At 41.3% G+C, this 19742-nt stretch overlaps 1 protein-coding gene across 1 annotated transcript in view; it reads right to left on the bottom strand.

The window, feature by feature from the left end:
• The window catches only part of gucy1b1 (guanylate cyclase 1 soluble subunit beta 1), a 200685-nt gene extending 188732 nt beyond the window's left edge, over positions 1–11953 (bottom strand). The window contains exons 1-2 of the mRNA XM_043708804.2: positions 11778–11953; positions 11198–11271 (exon numbers count right to left, since the gene is read on the bottom strand). Of these exons, the coding sequence (XP_043564739.2) occupies positions 11198–11271; positions 11778–11780 (77 nt within the window). The 5' untranslated portion in view covers positions 11781–11953. The remainder of the gene's footprint in view (positions 1–11197; positions 11272–11777) is intronic.
• Positions 11954–19742: the final 7789 nt, after the last annotated feature.

Raw genomic sequence — 19742 nt, 5'->3', positions numbered from 1 at the left:
AGATGCATTGTAAACTGTTACAATTAGTCATTTATACAATTTCGCCAAGGCTTCCATCAATCTTCCAGCAGAGAAGTTCCATAAAAATTTAAGACAAAATATTCTATGACTTTTGTACAGGTATGATGAGAAGTTTGCAAGAACAACAAAATTCATGAACTGTCATCTGATTTAAAATATTACAAACAAAGACAGTACTGGAAACACAGTAACGGTTTCCAGTATTCTGGTGTAGTGGTGTCGTTCTGTTTAAGGTCAGAGGGTAACCTAGGAGGAAAAAAAAACAACCAATTTTGATGTAAATCACTAATTAATCAAGAACAACCTATGCAGTGTTGTTTGGGATGACATTGCAACAATTTTACCAATGACAGTAAATGGAACAGCATCTCGTAAACTATATCACCTGACATTGCCCAATTTGACTGTAGCCTCAGACTAACCTCCTTGCTGTCAAAACAAACTTTCAGCATCATCTGTAAACTTGCTAATTATATCTTTGTCAAGACATTGACTTTAAGAGGTGCATTTTATCTTCTTCTTTAAAAATGACAAAACACAAAAAGGTGGAGATAAAAAGGTACAAGTGGTCTTCTCAAAGCCAATAAATGGCTTGAGGCGCCTTGAAGATTGCCCCCCCCCCAAAAAAAAGTTGGACCAATAGAAGCACCTGAACGGGTGGGGCCAAGCTCCCACAGTAGCAGGATTTTCAGTTTTAGATTTCTGGAGTCTCTAGGATCTTTAAGCTGGATGGAGAAACTCTTATTCCTCAGTTACAAATGAAAGTCCCCAGGGGATGGGGGCGAGGTCTCTTCCAACTGTCAGAATTACAGGTAAAATAAAATTTTACTTAAGAATTTACCTTTGCTAAGGAGGTTAATACATTGAAACAGTTAATGAGTAGTAGTTTATTTATATTTTGTCAAGCATTTCTTTACCGTCAGTGAAGACTTTTATTTTGTTTGTATTTTAATTATAATTATAGGTTATGATTGAAGTGTGTTGTGTTTCAAACCAGGTAGTTTGACTAAATTAATTGCATCTGGAACTCAACACCTTACGCTTACATTTAAAATAAGAAAAAAAAAGTTGGGTCTAGACCCCCTCCTAATGTGTTTTGGAGAGGGTTTGATTTGGTCCATAACTACATTCACATCCTGAACATATTTAAAAAAATAGGTCCCTGCACCAAATGTTAGGCAGGCTGCTGGAGAGCGAGAGAGAGACACAGACAGACAGAGACAGAGACAGAGAGACAGAGACACAAAGACAGAGACGAGAGAGAGAGAGACCCCTGAAAGTGAGGTGTTAGCCAGGAGGCTGCAGAGACACCAAGGTACCAGTTGCTGACAGGGGCCAGGAATGGTCACTATATAAAAAAACTGCTGACACGCAAGGGGAAAACAGCTCATGAACAGAGAATGGCCGAGTCCAGGTCCTGCTTGGTACCAACCATATTCTTCAGAAAAAAAAAGTAAGATAGATGAGGTAATGCAAAAAGCCTTATTGAAGTCCATGTAAACCATATTAACTGGACTGGCTTCAATATTCAGTCACCTTTTCAAAAAAACACTCAATTTCATAAGTCAGACAGGCTCTCTCCAACACATCTTACAATTTTACAGTAAAAGAGGCCATTTAACCCATCATGTCTGTACCAGTTCCTAAAAGTGCTACCCAGCTAGTCTTACTCTTCAGCCCCATTTGGGTCCCTCTAAAATTTACCACTTTTCAGTAAATATCCAGCTGTCTTGAAACTTTGTATAAAATCCACCTCCCCGGCAGTGTAGTCCAAATCCCAACAACCGAGCACAAAAGTTACTCAGCTCATTCCTTGGTCGCTTGCTGTCAATCTTGAAATTGTGGCCCCTAGTTATTGACATACCAATTTGTGGAAACAGAATATCTTTCTTTATCCTGTCAAAAGAAATTTAATTTATTGAGGTGTTCGAAATTGATCTTTGCTACTAAGGAGAAGCAGACAAATCTCTCAAATCTTTCCTTGTACCTAAAATCCTTCACTCCTGGCATCATGCTCATAAATCTCCTTTGAACACTAAATATACTTCCTAAATAAAAGAAGTGCCCAAAACAGAACAAATACTCCAAATGTGGTCTGAGCAATGATTTGTAGAGGTTGGACATCGCTTCCTTGCTTGTATATTTTGTGACTATTTATAAACCTAAGAATCCTATAAGAATTCTTAACAACTATTTCAACTTGCCTGGCCACCTTCAGAGAATCATGCACAAGAGCCAGCGATCCCCCAGCTCCTACACTCTCCTCAAAAAAGTTGTGCGATTGTCTGTTATGTAAAAATCTGTCTGCCTGCTTTTTAGCCAATTTGTTCATGTCCCTCCAGAAGTGTTCAGCATCATCCTCACCATTCTCCCTAGTTTAGTAAACATCTTCAAATTGATATTTTGCCCGCAACACCTGCTCGAAATTGTTCATGGAAATCACAATAAGGGTCCTGACACTGATCCCCAAGGAACTCCACTTTCAAACTGTCTCCATTTCTACCCACCTTCCATTTTCTATCTTTTAGCCAACTTGTAATTCATGCTACTAAAAGGACCAATCAATCCCAAAAACAGCTAATTTGCTACTAACCAGGTACTGGAATCAAACACTTCTGAAAGTCCAAATATACAATATTCACAACAGTACCCTCATCCACTGTCTGAGTCACCTCAAATGAACTCAAATTTGTCAGTTGGTAGTTGTCTAGCTGTTTGCAAGGTGTTGTGTTTGGTGCAGTCTTTGCATGGTATCCTGAAAATTACTTTAGTCTTGCACATGTGTCTTTTGTCGTGATGAGTTGTTGTCGGAGTGTGGCTGTCAGGTTATGGGCTGTCATGAATCCCAGTAGTCAATAACGTCTGGCTGTCAGTTCAGAGACTTTTAGGTCATGGCATGTCCTCATTACACTGTTTGTCTGTTAGGTACCTGCAGATAAAGTTGTAGGGAGATCAGTTCTTGGCAAATACTCTGTAGAGATCTTCTTCTGTTCATTAGGTCAGGAGTGCTGCAACATATTGTAGCCCTTTTGAAGAGGGGTGCTAATGCAGATTCTCGTGTGTTTGGGTGGTTACTGTTGTAATGCCAGATGTGGCCAGAGTGTGTGGCTTTCCTGTACATTTTTGTGGTGCATTCACAGTTCTGTGTTCTTTGTACCATCAAATCCAGGAATGGAAGTTGATTGTTGGCTTCCTCCTCTTTCGTAAGTCTGATCCCAGTGAGTATGGTGTTGATAATCTGGTGGATGTTCTTGATTTCGGTTCTCTTAAATGTTAAGATAAGTGTTGTCCATGTATCTGATCCAGAGTTTGGGGTGGAATTGTGGACATAAAATTCACAGGATTCCATGCAAAGGTTGCACAAAACACTATATAGGGCGAACAGGCAGACAACAGGCAATCCGCATCCAAAAACACCAACGAGTCACTAAATGCAATGATCAGCTGTCCCCAGTAGCTGTGCACACAGATGACATGGACCACAAATTCGACTGGGACAACACAACAATCATAGCACAAGCTAAACAGAGGACAGCCAGAGCATTTCTAGAAGCAAGGCACTCAACCACAGATTCCAACACATTGTAGTGGCTGGTATATTGGGTCGAGGCCAATGAACAACCAGAACAGACTACCTGAAACAGCAGAAGTGGAACCAAATAAATTCCAGAAGACAGTACAACAGTGCTTCACAGGAGGCTTCAAAGCACTGAAGAGGTCACCTAGACAGGGGACTAAAATGTCTGCAAATCATCTCCCAGCTCAGCGAACATACCCAGCTACAAATCTTTACACAAACCTTGAATTCAACAAGACACTGTGCTAGATAGGTGTTTCAAGAAAATAACTAGTGTTCCTAGTATTACACAAAAGGATTCATTACCTGGAAGTAAAAAAGATGCTCAATAGGGAAAAAACAGACCATAAATTGAAATATCTTTGGAAGTGATTTAGTCAAGTCTGAAACTAGAGTCTCAATTCGAAACAACTATCATTGATTTGAGCGGGGAGATGGTCAAGAGGCCTTATTGCAAGATGTGACGGTAACAAGCAGTAAAGAATTAAACAAAGAATTAAATACTTGTACATTCCTTTATGGCACAAAGGAAAAAATTAGCTCCAATAAAAATTAAAAGATAATGTCAAATCAAAGGAACAGCACGGTGGCTCAGTGGTTAGCACTGCTGCCTCACAGCACCAGGGACCCGGGTTCAATTCCTGTCTCGGGCAACTGTGTGTGGAGTTTGCACATTCTCCCCATGTCTGCGTGGGTTTCCTCCGGGTGCTCTGGTTTCCTCCCACAATCCAAAAGATGTGCAGGTCAGGTGGATTGGCCATGCTAAATTGTCCCTAGTGTTAGGTGCATTAGTCGGGGGGAATGGGTTTGGGCGGGTTGCTCGTCGGTGTGGACGTGTTGGGCCGAAGAGCCTGTTTCCGTACTGTAGGGAATTTAATTGAACAGGCTTATAATATCACCAAAGTAGCAAGTCTCAATATTATAAATTTACTTATCTTCCTTTGAATTCTGAAGAGAGATAAATGATTAAAAGGGTGTACTACCAAGAGGCATAAAACATTGCAAATATTCATATTAGGTACTTAAACAGGAAGAGATGAGTGGAAATAAATTTGGCTCTCTTACAGGCAGAGACCATAAGCACATAGAAAATAAGAGCAGGCATGGGCCATTCGAGTCAGTCCCACCATTCAATATGATTGTGGCTGATTATTCCCTGTTCCCACTTTAGCAGAGCAAAGTTAAACAAATCTAATGTCTATAATTTTAACTCAATAACCTTTGTCTTTTTGAGTGAGAATGGGACTAGAAACAGGTACTGTCAAGAGATACATTTTAAAAGAAAACAAAAAAAAAGTAGTCAGATTACATAAGCGGTTTCCACAATGTTTGATAGGTACATAGCATTGTCTATTGATTGATTTTTCTGAAGACCAATGCTACTTTTGCCAGTTCAGGGTAAGATTTAACTTATATTTTCTGAACATTCAGTATCTGGTAACAGAAGATTAGATAGAGAACTTCCAAATTTTCATGCTCCAATATCAACAGCCAAACTTCTCTTCAGAAACCCAGTAGTTCAAGAAATTCCAGCTCCTCCCTCGGTTTGATTATCAGATGACAACCACCTCTTACTCTAAACTCCACTGAATATAGCATCTTTAAAAAAGGTTGAAAGCGTAGAAGAGCACCCTTCAGCCTACCAGCAGCGAAAAAAAAACCATGATCTATTCAATCCAGCTTTCCAGCACCTGGTCCACAGCCTTAGTATCACAAGTGATCACCTAAATATTTGATTGATATTTGGTTTCTGCCTTTACCACCAACTTCAGACAGTGAAGTATTTTTTAAAAAACCATCTTAAAAGGTGAAAAATGCTTTCCTCACATCTCCTCTAAACCTTCTGCTTCTTACTTTAAATCTCCATCCCTTATCTTAGATCCCTCCATCAAGGAGATAGCTCCTTCTGTATTTATGAAGTGTATAAGATTGAAGCAATCACGTTCCCCCTCAGTCTCCTCTGCTCCAAGGTAACCAGAGCCTATCCAATCTCTTTACAGCTAATAGAATCCTAAATGATCCAGACTTTCTTCGGACATCAATCCTATCATGCCAGCAATCATTCTGGAAAACTTTTGTAGCACTCCTTCCACAGTCAGAATATCCTTCCTCAGATAAGACAATCAAAATTGTACACAAACTCCAAGTATGGTCTAACCAAGGTCCTCTACAACTACAACAAGATGACATCCTGCTCCTGTGTGCATATCCTCTTGCTAAGGGGGCCTCTGTACAATTTGCCTTCTTTGTACACTAGTTGCTGCAGATGCAAAGACACCCAGGTCCCACTGCACCTCCCAGTTTTCCCAATCTTTCTGTACATTTGCACATTCACTCAACATGTTGAATCACACCGAAACATCTCTGCATCCTCCTCAGGTCCCCCTCTACAGCACATCTAAATATTTCAAATGCTGTTGAGTGTGTCTACTACTATCTCCCTTACTAGCAATGAATTCCAGATTCCCACTATCTGGAAAAGTTTCACCATAATATCCCCTAACCATCTGCCCATTACCTTAAATCTGTATCTACTAGTCATTGATTCCTCCATCAAGGGAGGGACTTTCTTCCTGTCTACACTCCTATAAACTTGATGAATTCCAATCTCCCCTGCTCAAAAGGAAAACACCACAGTCTGTCTAGTCTCACTTCACAACTAAAAACACCACAGCCCAATCAGCATCCTGGTAAATCTCAACTAATGTGGATTCCAGATTTTGTGCACAATACTCCAGCCATTGCCTAACCAACTTCTTACACAATTCTCTTTCTCTAGCCATCCAAGTACACTACCCCAAACCCACATATTCAAACTTGAGGAAGGGGGGCAGGGGAGGGGTGGTTGCCCGTATTGTGAAATCCTGATAGTCAAAGCAAGCCACACCCTCTGGTTTCTATTTATCAACTATACAGTTACATCAAAAATTTCAGTAATTTGTCAAACACAGAACTCCCTTTAACAATTCCACGGTGAGTCACTGTTTTCCAAGCACATTGCTATTAAGTCTTAGCACTTTCTCAACTACTAAATGTCAAGCTAACCAATCTATTATTCTCTACTTAAAACACTGTCACTAAGATTAAGTCTTCACAGTGTAAAATACTAGTCGCATAGCAGAACTGGAGTTGGGGCAGAGCTGAGCCTGTAATGGCCTTCACTAAGGTGGTGGTGCTGGGGCAACTGAAAAGATCTAAAAAGGAGGAAAATGCACCCAGACTGGATGGACTGCACCCAAAGGCTCTGAAGGGGATAGTGAGGACATTCTAGAGGCATTAGTGATTATCTCGAAAGTTACTTAATTCAGGGAGGGTCCCAGAGGACTGAACAATGTTTAATATAGTAACTCTGTTTAAGAAAAGGAGGAAAAGATGACAGAAAATTATTAGGTCAGTTAGCCAGACCTTTGTTGTTGTTAAGATTTTAGTGTCCATTACTAAGGATGAGATTGCAAAGTACTTGGAAGTGCATGGTAAAACAGGGCAGAATAGGTGCAACTTCATCAAGGGGGGCTCATCTTTCTAATTCTTTGGAGGTGGTTATGACCAAATTACAAAAAAAGGAAAACCAGCAGATGTGGTCTATTTGCATTTCCAGAGGGCCTTTGAAAAGGAGGTTGCTAAATAAGCTCATGGTGTTAGAGGCAAGGTACTGGCATAGATAGAGGACTGAACTGACTGGTAAAAGGCAGAGTGTGGGGGATAAAAGAGATCTTTTCCACACTGGAAGCAACTAGCAGACTTCAAAGGTCTGTACTGAGACCACAAAAATTCAGAATACACATTAGTGATCTGGACAAAAGGAACTTAGGGCATTGTTGCAAGTTTGCAGATAACACAGATGGGTGGAAGAACACGGTGGCTCAGTGGTTAGCACTATGCTTCACAGAGCTAAGATCCAGGTTCAATTCCAGCCTGGGGTGACTGTCTGTGTGGAGTTTGCACATTCTCCCTGTGTCTGCATGGATCCCCTCTGGGTGCTCCAGTTTTCTCCTACAGTCCAAAGATGTGCAGGTTAGGTGATTTTGCTGTGCTAAATTGCCCACAGTGTCCAGGGATGTGTAGGTTAGATGCATTAGTCTGGGGTAAATATAGACGAATAGGGTAGGGGAATGGGTCTGGGTGGAATATATTGCAGATGCAGACATGTTGGGCCAGATGATCTGTTTCCACACTGCAGGGATTCCATGGTAACAGATAATGTTGACAAGGCAGGGAGACTGTAGAAGGACTTGGACCGGATAGGATGGGAAGTGGGCATCGCAGTGATAGATGGAATACAACATGGGAAAGTGTGAGGATATGCACTTTCGTTGCAAGAATAGGAGGTGTAGGAGAAAGTGAGGACTGCAAATGTTGGAGATCAGAGTCAGAATCAAACACTGTAGTGCTGGAAAAGCACAGCAGGTCAGGCAGCATCTGAGGAGCAGGAGAATAAATGCTTTTGGCATAAGCCCTACATCAGGAATGAGGCTTGTGGGCTGGGGGAGGGCACTGAGAGATAAATGGGAGGGGTGTGGGGCTAGGGGGAAAAGTAGCTGAGAAATGTAATAGTGAGCACAGTGGTTAGCACTGCTGCCTCACAGTGCCAGAGACCCGGGTTCAATTCCCGCCTCAGGCAACTGTCCGTGTGGAGTTTGCACATTCTCCCCGTGTCTGCGTGGGTTTCCTCCGGGTGGTCCGGTTTCCTCCCACAGTCCAAAAATGTGCAGGTTAGGTGAATTGGTCATGCTAAAATTGCCCATAGTGTTAGTAGAAGGGGTAAATGTAGCAGAATGGGTCTGGGTGGGTTGTGCTTCGGCGGGTCGGTGTGGACTTGTTGGGCCAAAGGGCCTGTTTCCACACTGTAAGTAATCTAATCTCGACGAAGGTGGGAAGAGAAGGTGATAGGTTGGAGAAGGGGGTGGAGCTGATAGATGGGAAAGGTGATGGACCGGACTCATTCTCCTGTAGTCCTCATTTTCTACTAGATTCTGGTTGGAAGCTATGCTTCAGGGATTCTCATCTGCGTCTCTATTTGGCTTGTCCGAGGATGAATGTTTGGCCCAGTCAAAATGGTCATCCTCATCCATATTAAGGATACTATTGATAGTGGGTCATGTCTTTTTGTAGCTAGTTGATGTTCATGTATCCTGGTGGCTAGTTGTCTGCCTGTTTGTCCAGCATCCCCTTAAACACCCTTATATACTTGTCTCCATCACCACCCCTGGCAGCACTTTGCAGGCCACCTATCACATTGTATAAAAAATAAACATATCCCTCAGATCTGTTTTCGACTTTCTCCCTCTCATATTAAATGCATGCCTGCTAGTATTTTTCCCAAGAGTTGAAATGCTTAATAAGATTCTGACCATCAACTCTATCTCCTCATCTCAAAATTTTATAGACTTCTATCAAGTCTCCCCACAGCCTCTGTTGCGCCAGAGAAAACATCTTGTACAGCCTCTCCTTACAGGTCATATTCTCTAATCCAGACAGCAACCTGGTCACCTTATTTGCACCCTCTCCAAAGCCTCACATCCTTCCTGTAATTATAGCAACCAGAACTAAACACAATATAGTAAGCGTAGCCTAACCTAAGTCTTACAAAGCTGCAACATAGCATCCTGACTCTTATAACCAATTCCCCAAATAAGAAAGGCCAGCTTTACCACTCTGTTTACTTGCGTTGCCACTTTCAAGGAATTATGGACCAGGACCCCAAGATCCCTCTGTCTGTACATCAATGTTGTTCAGAGTCCTGCCAATAATTGTATACTTTTTTCTTAACATTTGATCTCCCAAAGTGCAGCACCTTATACAGATTAAACTTCATGTGCCATTTCTCCAACCATATCTGTAACTGATCTACATTCTGCTGTATCTTTGGACAATCTTCTACACTATCCACAACTCCACCAATCTTTGTATCATCTGCAAACTTACTAACCCATCCATCTACATTTTCAACAAAGTAATTTATATAATCCCAAACAGCAGAGGTCAGAGTACAGATCCCAATGGAACACAATGGGCGGCACGGTGGCACAGTGGTTAGCACTGCTGCCTCACAGCGCCAGAGACCCGGGTAAAATTCCCACCTCAGGCGACTGACTGTGTGGAGTTTGCACGTTCTCCCCGTGTCTGCGTGGGTTTCCTCCGGGTGCTCCGGTTTCCTCCCACAGTCCAAAGATGTGCAGGTCAGGTGAATTGGCCATGCTAAATTGCCCGTAGTGTTAGGTAAGGGGTAAATGTAGGGGAATGGGTGGGTTATGCTTCGGCGGGTTGGTGTGGACTTGTTGGGCCGAAGGGCCTGTTTCCACACTGTAATCTAATCTAATCTAATCTAATCTAATCTAAAAAAACACTATTCATGGATCTCCAGTCTGAAAAACACTTTTCCACCACTTCCCTCTGTCTATGGGCAAGCCAAATCTGAATCTACATGGCCAAGTCACTGTGAATCCCAAGAATCTTAATCTTCTGGATGAGCCTACCATGAAAGGACTTTTCAAAAGCCTTATTAAAATCCATATAAACAATCACTGCTCTACCCAACATCAATCACCCTTGTCACTTCCCTCAAAATAAAATCAAAGTTAGTAAAATATGACCTACCCCACACAAAGCCATGCTGACTGTCTCTAATTAAGTCATGCATTTCCAAACACATGCAAATCATATTCCTAATGATCCTGTCCAATAGTTTACCAACCGCCGATGTGCAATGCAGTCCATAACTTGCTGGATTATCCTGCTGTCCCTTTCTTGAGGAGAGGAACAACATTAGCTATGCACCAGTCCTCCAGGACCTCTTCATTGCTGGGGTCGTGTATGCTTGCTAGCGAATCTCCTCTCTTGCCTCTCTCAACAACCTGAGGTAGATACCATCAGGCCTGAGGGACCTATCCACCTTAATGATCTTCAACAGACTAACACCACTTTTCTTGACCTCAAAATACTCTAGCATATTAGCATGCCCCACACTAATCTCACTATCCACCATATCTTTCTCCTTTGTGAACACACTTAAAATACACCTTTGAAACCAGTGTTTCCCAGTGTAGAATTTATTTTGCTAGATATAAAACATCTTGAGATTGCAATCTCACAACACCAAACATTAATTAGCATTCATGATGAATAAACAATAACTAAACTGCCTAAACCAAACATTCCTGAACCGCATCAATGGTATTCACACAAGATCACAGAACCCCTACAGTATGAAAACAGCCATTTGCCCCGACAAATCCACACCGACCCTGCAAACAGTATCCCACCCAGACCTACCATTTTACGCTACATTTCTCCTGAGTCATGATTTGGAGATGCCAGTGTACAAAGTTAAACACTGGGGTGTACAAAGTTAAAAATCACACAACACCAGGTTGTAGTCTAACAGGTTTAATTGGAAGCATTAGCTTTCAGAGCACTGCTCCTTCATCAGGTGGTTGTGGAGTATACAATTGTAAGACAATTATGTGATTTTTAACTTTCTCCTGAGTAGTGCCCCTAACCTACACACCCCTGAATGTGGTACAATGTGTATACTTAGAGCAAAAAAAAATGGGAACTCAGGGTCGAGTTAATTCGGTTTTTAATTTTGTTATAACTTACTTGATATCTTCCCACACCAAAGGTCCATAATTCCGTTGGATTAATAATTCCAAGGCGTGATTTACGAAACCATACTGTTAAAGTAAAAGATATGTATTTTAGAGGCAATTACATTTGAGAAATCCAAAGACATTTGTACAGCAGAGGCGCTGTATGTGTTACTGGGGAAACAAAGCACAAAAGCCTTCCATCCAGGATCTGATAAAAAAAAGCAGATCAAAAATGACATGCTAAAACCACAGATCCAAACTGCCTTGCGTTTATTACGAGTTGCAGTTTTTTTTGCAGTGGCGTCACCGGGCAATTTTATGAATTCGACATTACAACATTCCTCTGGTCCTTAATACACAGACACTATCACTATGAGATACACGGGGGCAGGTAAGAATAAAATAAGTGAATTTTATTCGAAGGAAATAAATTCTAAAGCCAAAACAAAAAGCCTTATAAACAAGATGTTTGAATACTTCCTCTATTTTTCCCGTCTGTTGTAATATATAACAAAAATCAATAGAAAATCTATTTGAAAAAAATCACGCAGATGTATATTTTTACTATTAACGAGTGTACATTCACTTACCATACTAACGTTAGCAAGCACTCCTTTTCCTCAGCGTACTGTATATCCTCACAGAGCAGACAACCCAGCGACTGAAAGGGCCCCTGGACCGATTCGGATTGACAGACAGCTCCGTTAATCAGCAGGAGGGATGGTTCTTCACTGGCAGCACGGTAATCACAAGGAGCCAATCAGAGCAACCAGTTCCACCGACATTACGGCTTAGTGGAGGGTACAGGGATGGGATGGGGACAGTGATCACACATCTCAAATTATAGCTATGACGGATGAAGTGCAATAAAACAAACAACCGCAATTAGTGGCGTTAAAGAACATGTCCAGCTGAGGAAGCAACCCTGATCAACAGTTAAAGAAATACATTTATATTTAAATTTAATGAACGAAATGCGCAATATATTTGATACAGTATAAAGCATACATGACGACATTTAGGATTAAATATAGAACTGTACTGCGCTATCACCGTTATGTTTATAGTGATCAAAGTGTTAGGAATGGTACATATGGTACACAGCAAATATGAAAATAAAGAGCATGAATAGAGATGCTGTTATTTATATTATTGTAATTAATCAATTAATAAAATTAGCATTTAATTTGTCTGCATTGTATTATACAAATATTGTGTACATAAAAGTTTCTGGAGTAATAATTCCAGATTTACCAATGAGCAAGTTACTTTCAATTAAACAAGTAAAACACCGGCACACTTTCTAATGCATGATACTGTCAGCGCGCCTGTGTTTACTAGATTTAAAGCGGAAATAGATTATAAATGTTAACTTCATCAAGTTCTAAAGCAATTTACTAATTTTCTAACAAAGACCAATACACGACAACTATGCCATATGGTTTATGTATGATGCTTAATAACTTTTCAATTATATTACTTCATTATATGTATCAAATATAAACAAATAAGGCATATTCTTACCCCAAATGAGTTATCACAAAGAAGTGCAATTGAGTTGTCATTTGCAAATGCAAATTATGCAGAAGAATTAGAAAGAAACTGCTAACAGCTCCCTGGAGAAGTACATAAATGAAACAAAACCTGGGGAATAGGAATTAACTTCATTGTCATGTACCATACTCAAGTGAGTGTGCAAGTCGCTGCTTATGGCGCCATCTTGGGTACAAAAGGCCTTAGATACAGCTTTTTCAGTTACAGTTCATAGTCAAGTAGAGAAGTAAAAAAGTGCCTAGTGATATAGATTTAGGAATCAATTAGAAAATGAATGTTTACAAGTACAAAGAAACTGGGCCTTCTGATCCAGTTCATGGTGACATCTAGCCTCCCTGAGACCACCCACATACCACCTGAAGACATCATGTACCACACTTGGCCACTGGGACAAAGCCGGGCTAAGAGGACACCACACCAGGCCGAGAGGACACCACATACCGCCCAAAGACTACCACGCTGGGTCATTGGGAGATCACTATTTCTCCTGCTCCTTGGATGCTGCCTGACCTGCTGCGCTTTTCCAGCAACACATTTTCAGCTCTGATCTCCAGCATCTGCAGTCCTCACTTTCTCCTAGAAGATCACCATGCCAGGCCAAGAGGACACCATGCTGAGTCGGCAGGTTGCCATGCCTGGCTACAAGACCACCATGCTGGGCCAAGTGACCACATCATCGAGTCTGTGCTGAGGCCAAGAGTTCTGAGGTGGGAGGTCAAAGGCCAGGAGTTTGGAGGCCATGAGGTCGAAGCTGGAGATCCGAGGTTGGGAGTTCCGATGGGTGAGAAGAGGAGGAAAAGAAGAAAAGAGAAAAGAATACAAACCGATGGAGTGGACGAGCTCCAGAAGAAGCAGCCTATTCAACTGCCATCTTGGATGAGAAGTGTTCAGGCTTTAGAGTGACCAGATAGTGGATATTGCTGTATTCTGCCAAGGTTAGTGAAAGAGTGATGCATTCTGCTGATAAGACAAACAAACATTTGTGCAAAGTTGTAAGGCAAATATAGTTTATTTTATTCAACCTGTTCAGTCACGTTAAGACACACCTTCAAGGCAAGTAGGACTTCTGGCCTGGAGGTAGGGAACACTCACCCATTATACATATAGTATATTCTTTCTATTTATCTCTCTACCTATCTTATCTATATCTAATAATTTGACAACTTAGTAACTTATATGTGAATGTCCCTTAGAAGGATTTAAGGGTTTGTATTTTGTATACTGAACCCCCCTCCCCCCCACCCACCCTGCTCACATCATTTCAATTGTTTTACTGAATCCTTTGAAATGGTATGATTCTACTTGATCACATTGACTTCAAACAGTCTCAAAATATGTGCAAGCCCTGGAGGCTAAATTACAATTACATCTGTAATCATTACCATTCTCATTAGTAACTTTAGTAAATATTAATTAAAAATCTCCTTAACTTTATGCTGAGACCTATAAAACTCACTATGAAATTCATTCAAATTCTGACAGAACTGGACAAACATTCTGCAGAATAATGTTTCCTTGGCCAAGGGATCCAGAACAAAGAAGGGGTCACAGTCTTAGTTTACATAATAGACACTTGTTTCCCCAGAAGGTGGTGAATCTGTAGAATTCTTTTCAACAGAAGTTTGTGGGAGTTAAGCCACTGTGTATATTTAAGAAATATATGGACAGAGAAAATCCTTTGGATTAAGTAACAAGAAACATGAAAGCCACCAATAAGTTCCCAATGAGAAACCCTAAACAATCTGGGTTCCTACCCTTTATACTTTTTCCGCACTGCATTCCCACTCTTTGCACTATTTCTGCCCTTTGCACTGCATTTTTGCCCTTTGCACTGTCACGATTCTGTCATTCTGTTCTTTATTCTTTCGCTTCTCTATTCCCACCCTTTGTACTGTCACCGCTATGTGTCCCAGTTCCTTATTTGATCATTGCTGTGTATACCAGTTCCTTGTACCATCACTGCTGCGTATTGTGGTTCTTTGTACTGACATCACTATCTGTCAGTTGCTTAAAGTGTCCATCCCTTATATGTTTTAAAACATTTATTGACATGTCACAGATCAGCATTTATTTCCCTTTCCTAATTGACCAGAGGACATTTTAACATCAACCACATTGCTGTAACGCTGGAGTGAGATGTAGGCTAGATCAAGTAAGGATGACAGTTTCCTCCCCAAAAGGACATTAGTGAAACAACTGAGTTTTTCCAGCAATCAATAATGGTCATAATTAGACTCTTAATTCCAGTTTTTTTATTAGATTCCACTCTCTGCCCTGACAGGATTTGAAACCAAGTACAGTACACAGAACATTATCTGGATATCTGCAGTAATAGTCCACCACTGTGTTTTTCAGTTCCTTATTGCATTACCCATTACTGCATTTCCACAACGTATCTGCATATGGAACAATATCAGTCCCATCAAGTCTCACCGAAACATTATAATATTAATTAGCCCTTAGCAACCATCTTGTGGACCAGAAACATTAAGTACCTGTTAAATACCTTTTAAATGGGCTATTATCCCTTGAAGAAACTAACTGACAAAACAGCGCTTACGTGAATTTGCATGAATGAATGAAACGCATACTGACAAATAGTAAATAAATCTCACAATCCACTGCAGTAATCAGTTTAATATCCTTTATTCTTTTATTACATTTTTAACTTATTTAGAGCATGTATACCTATTTTTACTAACATTTACTAATTTAAAGACAAAAGGGCTAACATGTAATTATGCAGGCAGACCAGACAGACATCTCATCAGAAGTAACACCTAGCAATTAACACCTTTAAACCCATCTCCCATCTCCCAGGTCAGAACCCCTCAAAATTTTGTGTACTATAGATAAAAAAGGTAACACCATAGTAATGAGATTTTAATATATGCAGGAACTGTATTTCAGGAATCTATTGGTGACTCAAAATTGTGCTGTGACTGCTGAATTAGATTAAATTCCCTACAGTGTGGAAACAGGCCTTCGGCCCAACCAGTCCACACACCAGCCCTCCGAAGAGTAACCCACCCAGACCCATTTCCCTCTGACTAATGCACCTAACACTATGGGCAATTTAGCATGGCCAATCCACCCGACCTGTACATCTTTTTGGACTGTGGGAGGGAACCCATGCAGACACGGGGAGAATGTGCAAAATCCACACAGACAGTCGCCCAAGGCTGGAATTGAACCTTGGACCCTGGTGCTGTGAGGTAGCAGTGCTAAGCCCCATGCCACCCCAAATAAAGAGACTATTTTTGCCACTCACCAATTTCGGTTGTTATTTGAACACAATCCCACACTACTAAAGATTTTGCCATTTACTTTAAACTCCCCTCCTGCATTAGATCTTCCAAAATGCATCACCTTGTATTTGTCCAAACTAAATTCCATCTGCCATTTTTCTCCAGTCTATCTAGATCTGGCTGTATCTTCTGGCAATCCAGCTCACTATCCACAACTCCCTCAATCTTTGTGTCATCCACAAACTTATTATTCAGGACATCTAGATTTTCCTCCAAACCACTTATATATATCACAAATAACAGGGATCCCAACATTGACCTGATAAGTACCACTGGTCACAAATCTCCAGTCAGACAAACACCTTACCAATACTACTCTCTGTGAGCTATGACTATGTATCCATCTTATCAGCTAACCATGTGACTTCACCTTTTGTATCAGCTTGTCTTGAAGGACCTTGTCAAAAACTTTGCTGAAGTCCATATAGACAAGATCTTCTATCTTAAGCTAATTAATCATCTTAGTCACTTATTCATAAAAATCTCAGTCAAGACAAAGGGTGGTGTTGGAGGGCTGTTTTTCAGACTGGAGGCCTGTGACCAGTGGAGTGCCATAAGGATCGGTGCTTGGTGCACTGCTTTTTGTCATTTATGTAAATTATTTGGATGTGAACATAGGAGGTATCATTAGTAAGTTTGCAGATGACACCAAAACTGAGGTGTAGTGGACAGCAAAGAAGGTTACCTCAGAGTACAACAGGATCTTGATCAGATGGGCCAATGGGCTGAGGAGTGACAGATGGAGTTTAATTTAGATAAATGTGAGGTGCTCCATTTTAGAAAAAGAAGTCTTATACATTTAATGGTCAGGTCCTGGGAAGTGTTGCTGAAAAAAAGAGACCTTGGAGTACAGGTTCATAGTTCCTTGAAAGTAGAATCACAGGTAGATAGGATACTGAAGAAGGCGTTTGTTGTGCGTTCCTTTATTGGTCAGAGTACTCATTATAGGAGTTAGGAGGTCATGTTACGGCTGTACAAGACATTGGTTAGGCCACTTTTGGAATATTGCGAGCAATTCTGGTCTCCTTACTATTGGAAAGATGTTGTGAAACTTGAAAGGATTCAGAAAAGATTTAAAATGATGTTGCTAGGGTTGGAAGATTTAAGTTATAGGGAAAAGCTGAACAGGCTGGGGCTGTTTTCCCTGGAGCATCAAAGGCTGAGGGGTGACCTTATAATTGTTTATAAAATCATGAGAGGCATGGAAAGGATAAATAGAGAAGGTCTTTTCCCTGGGGTTGAGTAGTCTAGAACGAGAGGGTATAGATTTACGGTGAGGGGGAGAGATACAAAAGGGACCTAAGGAGCGATTTTTTCACTCAGAGGGTAGTGCGTGTGTTGAATAAGCTGCCTGAGCAAGTGGTGAAGGCTGGTACATTACAACATTTAAAAGGCATCTGGATGGGTACATAAATCCGAAAGGATTAAGATGGAGGACGGGAAAAATTTCAGGCTGCAAAAGCTGTTCCTTTTTTTGAGGTATTTTAGGTGCTGGAGGTGATTTCCTCGAATTCCAGGAGTAGCAATTACTGTTTTATATGCTGTTGCATTGTTTTGGAACTTTGGAAAAAAAAAGACAAAACAACAGCAGTTGTAAAAGGGAGAAGAGCACAAAGGAAGCACATGGTGAGGACAGTGCAGGAGAGAGAGAGAGAGAGAGAGAGAGAACCTGCACAGTTACCGCCTTTGCTGTTTGAATTCGTGTATCGATGGACATCGGAGTGCATCTGGGAAAATTAACAAACAGTGAAATTCACAACTAATCTTGGAGGAACTGTTGGGCGAAGTTCACAGCACAGAATCAGATAAGTTAATTGTTGTTTTAAGTCTGTCCAAGAGAGAGGCTGCAGTAGTGAGTATAGAGGATTCTTTCTTGATTATATGTTTTTGGAGATAAGTCTCTTGATTAAACTTAAAATATAAGCCATAGTTATTAATTTAACCTGGGGGAGTGTTTGTAGAGGAATAAGACGGTGTTATTTTCTGGGTCTGTAGATTGTGAAGGAGCAAAAATGGCCTTTGCAGTGATATGTACTTCTTGTCAGATGTAGGAGTTTAAAGAGAGTTTAAGGGTTACTGTGGATTATATCTGCCATAAATGCTGTTGGACGCGAATCTTATCAGATCGAGTGGACCGGTTGGAGAGACAGAGAGAAGCGATGAGGAATTTGCAACAGCAACAGTATGTGATGGATGGCAGTTATAGGAAAGGGGGAAAGTCTCAGATACAGTCACATAGATGGGTTAACTCCAGGAAGGGTAAGAGAGGTAGGCAGCTAGTGCAGGAATCTTTTGTGGATATACCTATTTCAAACAGTATGCTGTTTTGGAAAATATAGGGGGTGATGGATTCACAGGGAAACGTAACACAAACAGCTAAGTTTCTGGTATTGAGACTGGCTCTAATGCAACGAGGGGTACGTCGGCTTCCAAGAGATAGAACATAGAACATAAAACATAGAAGAATACAGCGCAGTACAGGCCCTTTGGCCCTCGATGTTGCGCCGATCCAAGCCCACCTAACCTACACTCGCCCACTATCCTCCATATGCCTATCCAATGCCCGCTTAAATGCCCATAAAGAGGGAGAGTACACCACTGTGGACTCCAAAAGAGATTCCAATGATCCAAAAATGTAAATCCTTCTCCCATACACCAGCTCCTCAGCCATGCATTCATCTGCTCTATCCTCAATTGTGTTAGGGGATTCTGTAGTCAGAGGTACAGACAGACATTTCTGTGGCCAGCAGAGAAAAAGCAGAATGGTGTGTTGTTTCCCTGGTACCAGGATCAAGGATGTCTCCGAGAGGGTGCAGAATGCTCTCACAGGGGAGAGGGGCCAGCAGGAGGTTATTGTCCACATTGGAACCAACGACATTGGGAGGGAAAAGTTTAAGACTCTGAAGGGAGATTACAGAGAGTTAGGCAGAAATTTAAAAAGGAGGTCCTCAAGGGTAGTAATATCTGGATTACTTCCAGTGCTACGAGCTAGTGAGGGCAGGAATAGGAGGATAGAGCAGATGAATGCATGGCTGAGGAGCTGGTGTATGGGAGAAGGATTCACATTTTTGGATCATTGGAATCTCTTTTGGGGTAGAAGGGACCTCTACAAGAAGGATGGATTGCACCTGAATTGGAAGGGGACTAATATACTAGCAGGGAAATTTGCTAGAACTGCTTGGGAGGATTTAAACTAGTAAGGTGGGGGGGTGGGACCCAGGGAGATAGTGAGGAAAGAGATCGGTCTGAGACGGATACAGCTGAGAACAGAAGTGAGTTAAACAGTCAGGACAGGCAGGGACAAGGTAGGACTAATAAATTAAACTGCATTTATTTCAATGCAAGGGGCCTAACAGGGAAGGCAGATAAACTCAGGGCATGGTTAGGAACATGGGACTGGGATATCATAGCAATTACATGGCTCAGGGATGGGCAGGACTGGCAGCTTATTGTTCCAGGATACAAATGCTATAGGAAGGACAGAAAGGGAGGCAAGAGAGGAAGGGGAGTGGCATTTTTGATAAGAAACAGCATTACAGCTGTGCTGAGGGAGGATATTCCTGGAAATACATCCAGGGAAGTTATTTGGGTGGAACTGAGAAATAAGAAAGGGATGATCACATTATTCACATAAGAAAGGGGTATTATAGACCCCCCAATAGTCAGAGGGAAATTGAGAAACAAACTTGTAAG

This window comes from Chiloscyllium plagiosum, unplaced genomic scaffold (assembly GCF_037043375.1).
Source record: "Chiloscyllium plagiosum isolate Xiang-an unplaced genomic scaffold, Cpla_swu_hap1 HiC_scaffold_36, whole genome shotgun sequence".
NCBI classification, from domain to species: Eukaryota; Metazoa; Chordata; class Chondrichthyes; order Orectolobiformes; family Hemiscylliidae; genus Chiloscyllium; species Chiloscyllium plagiosum.
Note: the sequence above shows the minus strand (reverse complement) of the source record. Positions and strands in the feature narration are given on the sequence as shown.